Genomic DNA, 12729 nt, shown 5'->3' on the forward strand with positions numbered 1-12729 from the left:
TTTGTTTATATGATTTTATTTTTTTAATTTACATCCAAGTTAGTTAGCATATAGTGAAACAATGATTTCAGAAATAGATTCCTTAATGCCCCTTATCCATTTAGCTCATCCGCCTTAATTTTTTTTAAACTTAAAGACCTAATTGGTTTTTATTCAATGATTCATGGATCAGGCAGCTTTCCATCTAGTAAATAGGAGTTCCCTCAGAGTTGAATCTTTTAACATTTTGTGGTGTATTTTAGGTTTAATTTTTTTCTATTTATAGTATTCACACAAAATATATATGACACTTTTATTTGCATACTTAATCATAAGGAAGAATGACTATTATCGGTTTGGGCCCTAGTTATCTCTCATTTAAGTTAATGTTATCTGAAAGAACCCATTTGTGTCCCAGGCTTGGATCTGATAAAATTCAGTACATAAGAGCCTTTAAAAATATTTGCTTAGGGGCGAATATCAGTGTCTCAGTCGGTTAGGTGTCTGACTTTGGCTCAGGTCGTAATCTCATAGTTTGTGAATTCAAGCCCCATATTGGGCTCCACATTGACAGTGCAGAGCCTGCTGCGGATTCTCTCTGTTTCCCACTAGCTCTCTGCCCTCCCCCACTTGCATGCTCTCTCTCTCTCAAAAAATTAATAAAACTTAAAAAAATTGCTTAAATAATGTAAATTTAGGACTTACGTAATTTCATTAAAATCACAAACTAACCTAGCATAACTCTAATGTGATTGAAAAAACTTCACTCCTGAAATGAATATTACTTTTTCATTCTATTTTGGTGTGCCTTTCAGAATTAAAAGGAAAATAAGTTCTGACTAGTAGACAAAATTTAAGAAACTACTCTTTTATAAAACAGTATTAACAAATAAAAATGAAGATTAAAATAGTTAAAATTATTTTTACCTAAAATCAGTTGATACGTTCTTTCATACCAAAAGAATAGCCATATGGTCAATGAGGCTATTCCTTGATTTACTACTAATACTACGGATTTCAAGAAACTGAGTCAAAATTACTTATTTTTCAAGAAAATGAAAACAGGACTCAGACTATGTTCTTGATTTACTTTTCTTCTGTAGTGTGAAATTTCAGTACCCTGTGAGTCTAGATTTGGTTGGATAATGTAACCCATAAGGAACTGCAAGAAATTCCTGAGACAGCTCAGTGGTAGCTTTACAAAAATTTACAGTTGAGGGGCACCTGCGTGGCTCAGTCAGATAAGTGTCAGACTCTTAATTTTGACTCAGGTCATGATCTCACTGTTTGCGAGATCAAGTCCCAAGTTAGGCTCTGCGCTCACAGCATGGAGCCTGCTTGGGCTTCTTTCTCTTTCTCTCTCTCACTGCTCCTCCCCAACTCATGTTTGTCTGTCTCTCTGTTTCTCTCTCAAAATAAATAAACTTTAAAAAAATTATAGTTGATCCTCATTATTTGAGAATTCTATATTTGTGAATTCAACTACTCACTAAAATGTGTTTGTAACCCCCAATTCAATACTCGCAGTGCACAGTCACTTGTGGGCATACACAGTGCAGCAAAAACTCGGGAGCTGCCTCACGTGCATGTTGTTAGGTGAGGTAAACAAGGTAATCTCTACCTGTAAACAAATGTCATACTTGCTTAAGCCCTCATACTATAAACAAGTATCTTTTCCACAGTCTATTTTGGGCATGTTTTTCACATTTTTGTGGTTTTTGTTGACTTCACTGTTTAAAATGGCCACCAAATATAGTGCATGAAGTACTGTCCACTGTTCCTAAGCACCAGGCACAACATGTGCCTTATGGAAAAAATATGTGTGTTAGGTAAGCTTCATTCAGGCATGACCGTGCTACTCAACACATGTTCCGTGTTAACAAATCAATAAGACACAGGGGCACCTGGGTGGCTCAGTCGGTTAAGCGCCTGACTTCGGCTCAAGTTACAATCTCACAGTTCAAGAGTTCAGGCCCCATGACGGGCTCTGTGCTGAGAGCTCAGAGCCTAGAGCCCGCTTTGGATTCTGTGTCTCCCTCTCTCTCTGCCCCTCCTCCACTCATGCTCTGTCTCTCTCTCAAAAATGAATAAACATAAAAAAAATTTTTTTTTAAGTAATACACTTATGGTGTCTTTGAACAGAAAGACACATAAAAAACAAGGTTATGTATGCATCAGTTACAAAAATGTGACCTCATAGGAACCTAACCCTATATTTCCCCAAAGAGCAATGGTTCAGTATTCACAGAAACTTTAGTTAACACAACTACCATGAATAATGAAAATGGACTGCATTTAGTTGAAACTCCTTTTAGCATCTAATTGCTATCTTCAATTGAGTAATTTCTTCCTCAACTGTCCTTAAGATACCCTGAATTAGAAAAAATTTCTGGGATTCCTGGGTGGCTTAATTGGTTGAGCGCCTGACTCTTGATTTCAGCTCAGATCATGATCCCAGGGTTGTGGGATCGAGCCCCACATCAAGCTCTGCACTAAGCATTAAGCCTGCTTAGGATTCTTTCTCTCTTTCTCCTTCTGCCCCTCTTCTCAGCTTGTAGTCCTTCTCTCTCAAACAAACAAACAAAAAAAAAAACAACGCATATTTAATGGATAGAATTTAAAAATTAGTACTGTGATTTTGAAAGTGGAGTCAGTAAACATTTGCTCCTGTATCTTTTTGAAAGAATTATTTCAGAGGTGCCTGGGTGGCTCAGTTGGTTGAGCATATGACTTTGGCTCGGGTCATGATCTCACAGCCCATGGGTTCGAGCCCCACATCAGGCACTGTGCTGACAGCTCAGAGCCTGGAGCCTGCCTCAGATTCTGTGTCTCCCTCTCTCTCTGCCCCTCCCCCCTCCCTCCCTCACTCCCTCCCTCCCTCTCTCTCAAAAATAAATAAAAACATTAACAAAAAAAGAATGATTTCATATAAGATGGGCCATTAAACTAGGCATCAAAATATGTGAATCTAGAAACAGGCATTCATGTTGCTTTATCATAAAGCTAATAATTTTATCAGGATTGTAAAATATTAGTGATGTATTTTCAATTCCACTGTATTACTAAAAACATTACTATCAATAATAATTAAAGCATGAGTTCAGGGGAGCATGGTTGGCTCAGTCAGTTAGGTATCTGACTTCAGCTCAGGGCATGATCGTGCAGTTTGTGAGTTCGAGCCCCATATGAGCTCTGTGCTGACCACTCAGAGCCTGGAGCCTGCTTTGGATTCTGTGTCTCCCTCTCTGCCTCTTCCCTGCTTGTGCACTTGTGCACGCTCTCTCTCTCTCTCTCTCTCTCTCTCTCTCTCTCTCAGAAATAATAAACTTAAAAAAAAAAAAGCACAAGTTCAAAGTTTTTGTGAGACATTAGTCAAATCATTTAAATTTTGTCTTACTAATCTTCACTGTTTCAATTTTGGTGTTTAGCATGTGTATAAAAATCATAAGCAAATGTATATGTATTGTGGAAAATAAAACAATAAGCACAGAAAAAGAAAAACTGAAAGTATGTTAGATTAGGGTAACTTATGTTATACGGTTCAAGGTTTTTAAATGCTTACAATATACCAATGAAACCTTACCATGTCAGTATAAAAAAAACAAAAGAAAGAAAAAGAAAATCTCACAGTATACCTTTTGCTTTGTTTTTTCTAATTTAGATTTCAGTTTTCTGCCTCTTTTGCCAGTCCAACCAGTAACAAATTCTGAACCTTAGAAAAAAAAAGGACATTGCAAAGAATTTATTTTAATGCAATGTAACACACTCATTTATTCTTATAAATATTTTATATTTCCTACGTAACTTACCCAGAGAAGTTTCTGCAGTAAATGAATGTTTGGTTCCTCTATTAGATTCAAATACAAAACCAGGTAAATCTTCTTTCAATATTGTTGCTTGCTGACCATCTGAGTTATGAATAGCAATTTCTCCTTCTTTTAAACATGTTAGTGACCAATTCCCTACAGTGAGTTTAGTAGGTCCTGGTGCTGACAGTATAGGTTGACTTGAAGTAGATGGCTTTACTTGGCCTCGAGCTCTTTGTAATTTCTCTAAGAATTCACTTCTGCTTTCTAATAAAACAAAATAGTTATTTTAAAACCTCATTCTTTTCAAATGATCCTTTTTTTATAAAAAAGGAAACTACCAATGAGAATATCAATTTTATGTAAAGAAGTACATTAGCAGAGTTTTGTTCTGTAGTGTATTCTCAGTCATTAGATGTATTTAGGTTCAGGCATAAAAGCAATCCTATAGTTACAAATTTTTGAAGTATAAGGCTTTTGGAAAAAGATACAACTAGAGACAGCATCACACACACATACACAATTCATCATTACATGATATGAGGTAGCTTCACCTAAAGGATTAGAGGTATTAAAAGTAGACGCAACGCTACTGCTTGTCTCAAACCAAAAAAAAAAAAGCCATTTCTTAAATGCTTTCATGGTACAATAGTTTTTCTTTGTTGATATTAAAGAAACTGGCTATATGATCATCAATGATCATGTTTCTATGACAATGCTAGCAAAAATATTAGAAAAACAAATCATCAAAATTACAGAAATTTGTAAAACATTTTAATTGAAACAAACATTACCTGAACTATCCGATCCACCTTCAGGACTACCACTTGAATACATGGTGGCAAGTTTCCCGTCCAAGATAAATCTGAACCATCCATTACTGCCGTTAGATAATTCCAAGGCTGCTGCATCACTCCATATATATAAGCAGTCCCTTCCCCTAATGATTGACCAGTCTCTCCAATGATACGGTTTACCCTGCTGCAATTCTTTAGCATCTTCCTGTGGTTCATCTTCCTAAATGTGTAAAATTATTCAATGAAACAAAATAGTATCTCTTCAAAATATTCGCAAGTATTTTTTAAATATGTCCATGTATCAAATTTAGAATTAAAATATGCTGAATTTGGGGTGCCTGGGTGACTCCGTCATTTGAACATCCAACTGTTAGTTTAGATGCATGTCATGATCTCACAGTTCAAGGGTTTGAGTGCTGCATCGGACTCCACGATGACATCATAGAGCCTACTTAGGATTCTCTCTCCCTCTCTTTCTTTGTCCCCCCCCCACCACCCTCAAAATAAATAAACATAAAATATATTATGTGTGTGTGTGTATATATTAAAATATGCTGAACATAATATTTAGTTGCCTCTAGTTTAATATGTATTCTGATTCATTGAGTTACCTATAACTAAATCTTGTAAGTCCTAAAAATGTTAAGAAACTCACATAAATAATGACCTAAGTTATAACATTTCCAGCTGCAGTAGTACAGAAAGCCAATGGATTAGGTCTACACACAACTAGCTAATTATCTAGGACCCTGGCAAACTCACCACATCTCTGGGCCTGATCATTAAAAAAAAAAAAACCATAAAAAGGAATGTTTTTACTGGATCAATGGTACCCAATCCTAGAGGTGCACCTGAATCATCATAGATGCTTTTTAGGAATAAAGTTAAGATTCCACCCTTAGCAGAGTGAATTAAATATACTGGATCATTTGTATGATCATAAAAAGATTTTAGAGCATGTTTAAAACAAAGAACAATTTGTAAACACTGTTTTCCTACCCTGGCATCCTAAAAATTTTTATTCTGTTGATAACATGTAATATAGAGAATATTCATGCATGGGTGTATGGGTAAAGCACTTTTAAACTTCATAGAAACTTATTATACCTAAATATGTTTTTTACATTTTCCCCCTGAAATAGTTTGTAACACTAAAATATTATAAAATGTGGATTATAAATTTCTCTAAACATCAGTACTTGTGCTCTAAGCCATGCAGGTTAACAAGGTCCATTCTTGTCTACCCTACTGTAAACAACTAAAAACTAGACAAAATATATGAAAAAGTGATTTTCAAACACTGGACAATATGCAACACAGGACCATGATCCCCCAGAAAATAGAAACAAGGTAATTTCCTTAGGCCCAGACACAAATTTCTTGCTAAGGTGTTAAGAAGAGGGAACAAAGAATCCAGCACTATGAGTTGAGGAAATGGAGATCTGTGTTTGAAGAGGCTAAAAGCAAACAGAATATGTAGAGGATGAGTTCAGGATTAGGGAGCCAAGCAAAAAAGACCTCTAGAAATCCGCAAAGTGATCAGCATGTCTCTAGCAAATATTCTGCAAAGTGATCAGCATGTCTCTAGCAAATACTAAACCACTCATTTCTAGGGGGATACTCCATAAGGTTGGGCAAAGAACAAACGGAAAACTGTAAGCTGAATAATTAATTCCCAGAGATCACACAAGGTGGTCAGAAAGTTGCATTCTAAATCTTGAACAATTTCCAAATTTGATAAAAACTGTAAGCCCACAAAGGAATTTAAACAATCCTGAGCAGGTATGAACACTCACATGTACACACATACACAAACACACCAAGCACAGCAAAGGACAGCAAAGTCAAATTGCTAAAAATCAGTGATAATATCATAAGAACAGCCAGAGTAAGAAAAGATGTTGTGAGAAAAGATTTATGTTATATAACAAGGAACTAAGACAAGAAATGGAGCAAATTTCTCAATGGAGACTATGCACATCAGGTGACAAGGGAACATCTCTCAAAGTGCCTGAAAAACAATTAGCCAAAAGTCCTTGTGGGCATTGAAAATATCCATCAAAAATGAAGGCCAGGGGTACCTGGGTGGCTCAGGTAGCTAACTGTCCAACTCTTGATTTCGGCTCAGGTAATGATCTCAAGTTTCATGAGTTCGGGGCCTCACACTGAGCTCTGTGCTTGCAGTGTGGTCTGCTTAAGATTCTCTCTCTCCCTCTCTCCCTGCCCCTCCCCTGATTGCTCTCTCTCAAAAACTAAATTTAAAAAAAAAAAAAAAAAAGCCAAATAAAAATGTTTTCAGGGGCGCATGAGTGGCTCAGTCAGTTAAGCATCTGACTCTCGGGGCGCCTGGGTGGCGCAGTCGGTTAAGCGTCCGACTTCAGCCAGGTCACGATCTCGCGGTCCGTGAGTTCGAGCCCCGCATCAAGCTCTGGGCTGATGGCTCAGAGCCTGGAGCCTGTTTCCGATTCTGTGTCTCCCTCTCTCTCTGCCCCTCCCCCGTTCATGCTCTGTCTCTCTCTGTCCCAAAAATAAAATAAACGTTGAAAAAAAAAAAAAAATTTAAAAAAAAAAAAAAAAAAGCATCTGACTCTTGATTTCAGCTCATGATCTCACAGTAGTAAGATCAAACTCCAAGACCTGCTCAAGCTGGGCGTGGAGACTGTTTAAGATTCTCTCTCCCTATTCCTCTGCCCCTCTTACACTCATGCTCTCTCTCAAAAAAACTTTCTTCAGACAAATAAAATTTGAGGGAATTTTCTGGGTTGTCTTTTCATTTTCTAAACAATGTACCTTGAAGAAAAGAAACTGAATTATGATAAAGTAAAACTTACTGATTTTTTTTTATTCTTTTATAGTATAACTTTTTTTTTTTTTTTTTTAATTTTTAAGTAATCTCCACACCCAAGGTGGGCCGTGAATTCACAACCCTGAGATCAAGAGTCAGATGCTTTTTCAACTGACCCAGCCAGGGGCCCCTACGGTATAATCTTTTAACATCCTATTTAAGAAGTCACTGCCAAGCTCAAAGTCAGTAAGAGTTTCTTCCTTTTCCTCTAAAAGTTTTATAATTTTAGCCTGTACATTTCAGTCTATGACTTTTTTTTCTGTCAATTTTTTACGTGGTACCCATGGTAAGGGTCAAACTTTCGTTTTTGTGTGTGTACGTATCCACTTATTCAAGCATCACTTGTTGAAAAGATCATCTTTTCTTCATTGAACTGCCTTAGCACTTTAGTTGAAAATCAACTGACCATGTATGTGTGGGCCATTAACCTATTCCCCCCACCCCGCTGCTAACCTACCTTTTACAGTTAAGACTTGAAATCTGCTGGTAGATGTCCTTCAACTTATTCCTTTTCAATGTTGCTTTGGCTATTCTAGGTCCCTAGAATTCTCATATGTTAGAATTTTCTTGTTAATTTCCACAAAAAGCTGGGCATCTATAACCTTTTTTATAAGTTTTTATTGAAATTCCAGTCAACAAACAGTGTAATATTAGTTTCAAGTGTACAATACAATGATTTAACATTTTCATACATTACCCTGCGCTCATCACAAGTGTACTCCTTAATCCCCATCATCTATTTCACCCAGCCCCCATCCCTCTCCCCTCTAGTCACTATCAGTTTGTTCTCTACAGTTAAGAGTCTGTTTTTTAGTTTGTGTCTTTCTCCATTTCACCCACTCTTTGCTAGTTTGCTTTCTTTCTTAAATTCCACACAAGTGAAATCATATGGTATTTGTAACCTATTTCTTGGATAAAAGAATTCTGGGGGGATCACCTAATATCACCTCATTTTTTTAAGTTTCTTTATTTATTTTGAGAGAGAGAGAGAGAGAGAGAGAGAGCACCCAAGCATGTGTGTGAGTGGGGGAGGGGCAGAGAGAGAGGGAGAGAGAGAATCCTAAGCAGGCGCCAGGCTGTCAGCACAGAGACTAATGTGAGGCATGTACCCACAGTCCATGAGATCATGACCTAAGGCTGAAATCAAGAGTCAGACGCTTAACCTACTGGGCCACCCAGGCGCCCCCAGGTATCACCTCTTATTGTGTTTTGTTGTTAAATCCCTCAGGTTCCTCAAGTAATTTAGGAATATCTCTATCACTCACCCTCTCAGGATTCTACAATAAAAACCTATACTCTACCATTCTCTCAAAAATATTACCTCTCTGTCACTAATATATAGGAAGCATTCACTACATGTTAGGTCTCAGTGCTGGAATCTGTAGAGACAGGTAAGGCATATTTTAAATTTGCAATCTAAGGCAAGATTATCAGTGGATACTGAAACTCACAGGTATGGAGCACCAGGGTGACTCAGTCAGTTAAGTGTATGACTTTGGCTCAAGTCATGATCTCACCGTTTGTGAGTTCAAGCCCCACATGGGGCTCTTGGCTGTCAGCACAGAGCCAGCTTTGGATCCTCTGTCTCCCTTGTCTCTCTGCCCCTCCCCTGCTTGCATGCTGTCTGCACATGCCTGCTCTCTCTCTCTCAAAAATAAACTTAGAAAGAAAGAAAGAAAGAAAGAAAGAAAGAAAGAAAGAAAGAAAGAAAGAAAGAAAGAAACTAACTAACTCATGGGTATACATTTAATGAGTAACCATAGATTTACACAGTCTCCCTATAAATAAATTACTTATTAATTACAAAAGGAAAAAGAGTAACTCTGTGATAGAGAAACCAGACAGAGACAAACAACCAAGTGATCCAAGTAACATCATCAGCAAAAAAGCAGACACTGTGTGCCTCTAAGAGAAGGCACATTATACATTGAGAAAAACGTTAACATCCCCTCTGTGGTTTCTCTGCTTAAAACACATAACCTGAATCTAACCACATAGAATCACAAATGCAAAGTAAGGGTCACTGTCCAGATTAACTGGACTGTCCTCTTCACAAATGCCAAGGCTATGAAAGAAAAAGAAAGGCTGGGTTCTTAGGAACATGATAACTAAATGTAATACATGCTCCTGGATTCGATTCTAGACCAGGGGGGAAAACTGCTATTAAGGACAACAGCAAATTTGAATATGGTCTTTGAATTAAATATAGTTTTATATAATATTAAATTTCCTGATTTTGATAACTATACCAGGATTATACAAGAGAACGTCCTGGTTTTTTGGTGAAGTTTTAGGGTGTTAAAAGAGGCACTATGTATCCATGCCCAGTGTAGGATTCAAACTCAAAACTCTGAGATCAACAGCCTCATGTTCCACCAACTAAGGCAGCCAGGTGCCCCTCAAATATTTCTTAAATGTACACATACACACACACGCACGCACACACACATAGTGTCTATGCAAAGTTAATAGGACAAAATGTCACAATTAGTAAATTTATAAAGAACACTCCAATACTCACAATTTTTTTGTAAGTTTTAAATTTTATCAATAAGTTTTTTAAAGTACCACTACTTCACACTGCCATTATTTTGCCAAAAGCCATCATAAATTAGAACTAGATTTCCTCAAAGATACCCTATTCCAGATAACCCTGCAATTAAGATCACTCACTTTTTCTGGTTTTGATTCCTCTTCATTCTCATCATCAGAGGAAGGACCTGCCAAAGTTGACACTTTGCTGATTACACCAAGTCTGGCTAGCTGATCCAAAAAAATATCACCACCTTTATCCACCAAATCCCTTATGATCTGCAATGCCAGCAAATGACCATCATCATCATCCTGGGAGGAAAAAAAAAGAAAATTATGGGAAAATGATAAAAGTAAGTTTAGTTGCCTGAAGTAGACAAATGCAGTTGTTTCTCAGACAAAACAATTTACTGAACTTAAAACAAAAATTAAATTATCTTACTGACCATTGTGTAAAGGAAATTAAAGGTACATGAGTCTCAAAAAAGATAAAAAGCTCACCTCCTGATCAAGGACGGTTGCAGTGATTTCCACTAGTACTGTAGGCAAATTGTGACCAACATCAGAATCGCAAACTTCTTTTAAGAGTGCTTCAGAGCAAAAATGAATCATTTTTCGAATGAGAGCAAGACTTGCCTTCCTTAAAAAAAAAAAAAAAGACTTTTAGGAAGCCAGGGTAAGAAGCTAAACTAAAATAAAATGCAACTATACATTAACGAAAACTAAAATATCCAATGGTAAGTTTTATACATTCTGCTAAAAAGTACACTTTAATAAAAGTATACAGGGGCGCCTCGGTGGCTCAGCCGGTTAAGCGTCTGACTTCAGCTTGGGTCATGATCTCACAGTTCGTAAGTTTGAGCCCTGCATCAGGCTCTGTGCTGACAGCTCAGAGCCTGGAGCCTGTTTCGGATTCTGTGTCTCCCTCTCTCTCTGCCCCTCCCTCCCTCTCACTCACTCACTCTCTCTCTCTCTCTCTCAAATAAATAAACATTAAAAAAATTTTTTTTAAGTATACAGAAAAGGGGCGCCTGGGTGGCTCAGTCAGTTGAGCGTCCGACATTGGCTCGGGTCATGACCTCACGGTTCATGAGTTTGGGCCCCACATCAGGCTCTGTGCTGACAGCTCAGAGCCTGGAGCCTGCTTCCGATTCTGTGTCTCCCTCTCTCTCTGTCCCTCCCCCACACACGCTCTGTCTCTCTCTGCTTCTCAAAAATAAATAAAACTAATTAAAAAAAATTTTTTTTAATAAAAAAAGTATACAAAAAATAATACTAGCACTAGTTTATGTTCACTTTTTTAGGCAATTTCACAAATTTTCTGTTAATACAGTAAACTCATTACAACTGAAAGTATCTTTAAACTTTCTTAAATGTGCTATCCTATTTTATATTTAACAGCATGGCTATTAACATGTCATGGTAATTTTAGAAAATCAAGTAAAGAATAAGTTGTAACTATCTTAAAATTCCCTATAACCGAAAACACAAGGCTCTAACTTAAAATATCTGGTAATTTATATGGAAATCAATTCTCAAATTAAGCATTTTTGTCCTCTGTCAAATTTAAACTCATGGTCACTATAGTTATGCCTCATATAAATGAAAATAAGAGATTCAAGTAATCCCATGTCCCTAAATATTCCAACTGTTAACAATTCAGCATGCTTCCTTTTCCTTCTCATCCACTGCTTTGCTCAGAACATAGATACTCCATAAAATCACACAAACTAATCTCAAGGAACCTGTTCTTCTAAAATAAAATAAATATATATCCACACACTTTTAAATTATAATAGACTAAAAGGAGACTGATCTATTACAGAAAAGACAAAAGTTCATCTGACACATATTTTCTAAGCATTGAACAAAATCCTAGGCACCAAGCTGTAGATATCATTAATTCTGGGGTAACCTGCACAGGAAAGGATGGAGGGACAAAATTGCTACTAAAGTCCATGAAAGCATGTACACAGCTGTATTTCTATAGCATTATGTGCATCCTTACTCTCTCTGGCTGCAATTCCTAAGACCAAACATTCTTCAACTAAAAAAAGTATTTTATTACAAATTCACGTACATTACAGAAAATGGCAGGTCAATGAAGGGCAAACTGCCCTAATAGGATTAGTTCTTTCCAGTTTTTGTTAATGTTTATTTATATTTGGTTGTAAAATAAAAATATTTATATATTGTCTATCTGTCACTATCGCGCTAAGCCATTATAAGCAGAAACCCTTTTACGTATTTAAAGACACTACACTTCATTTAATCCCTACAACAAACCCTATGAGGTGGGTTTTATTAGCTCAGTTTTACAGATGAATAAGTGAAACAAAGAAAGGTAGACAAGTCTACTAAGGTCACAGAGCTAATACATTACAGAACCTAAACTCAAACCCTTCTGTTAATACACTATAAATAGTATTCAGAACCTAAAATTTTCCTCTCTAACACTATTATATAAATTATGACCATTTAGCTTGTAAGGCTTTTCTATTATAAAGTGCCCTATTTTTGTGGAAAGTTTTATTTCTTCATTGGAAGGATTCTTGGATCTAAAGGTCTAAAAACTTTCTTATGCACTGAATGTGTATCAGTACTGAATCCATACTTGGCAAACTGATTTTTAAAAAGGCTATTAAGCAACAACATGTACAGACCTTGAGGGTATTATACTAAATGAAAAAAGCCAGAGAATGACAAACAATGAATGGTATCACACATGTGGAATCCAAAAAAAAAAAAGGGTCAACTCACAGAGATGACA

General features: G+C 36.7%; 1 protein-coding gene across 12 annotated transcripts in view; it reads right to left on the minus strand.

Moving 5' to 3' along the window:
- Positions 1 to 12729, minus strand: part of HECTD1 (HECT domain E3 ubiquitin protein ligase 1) — a 91818-nt gene that overhangs the window by 42335 nt on the left and 36754 nt on the right. For all 12 annotated transcript variants that reach the window (XM_045450611.1, XM_045450610.1, XM_045450605.1 and 9 more), the window contains exons 11-15: positions 10461 to 10599; positions 10101 to 10271; positions 4580 to 4802; positions 3789 to 4052; positions 3615 to 3691 (exon numbers count right to left, since the gene is read on the minus strand). In XM_045450611.1, coding sequence (XP_045306567.1) covers positions 3615 to 3691; positions 3789 to 4052; positions 4580 to 4802; positions 10101 to 10271; positions 10461 to 10599 — 874 coding nt within the window. The remainder of the gene's footprint in view (positions 1 to 3614; positions 3692 to 3788; positions 4053 to 4579; positions 4803 to 10100; positions 10272 to 10460; positions 10600 to 12729) is intronic.

This window comes from Leopardus geoffroyi, chromosome B3 (genome assembly GCF_018350155.1).
Source record: "Leopardus geoffroyi isolate Oge1 chromosome B3, O.geoffroyi_Oge1_pat1.0, whole genome shotgun sequence".
NCBI classification, from domain to species: domain Eukaryota; kingdom Metazoa; phylum Chordata; class Mammalia; order Carnivora; family Felidae; genus Leopardus; species Leopardus geoffroyi.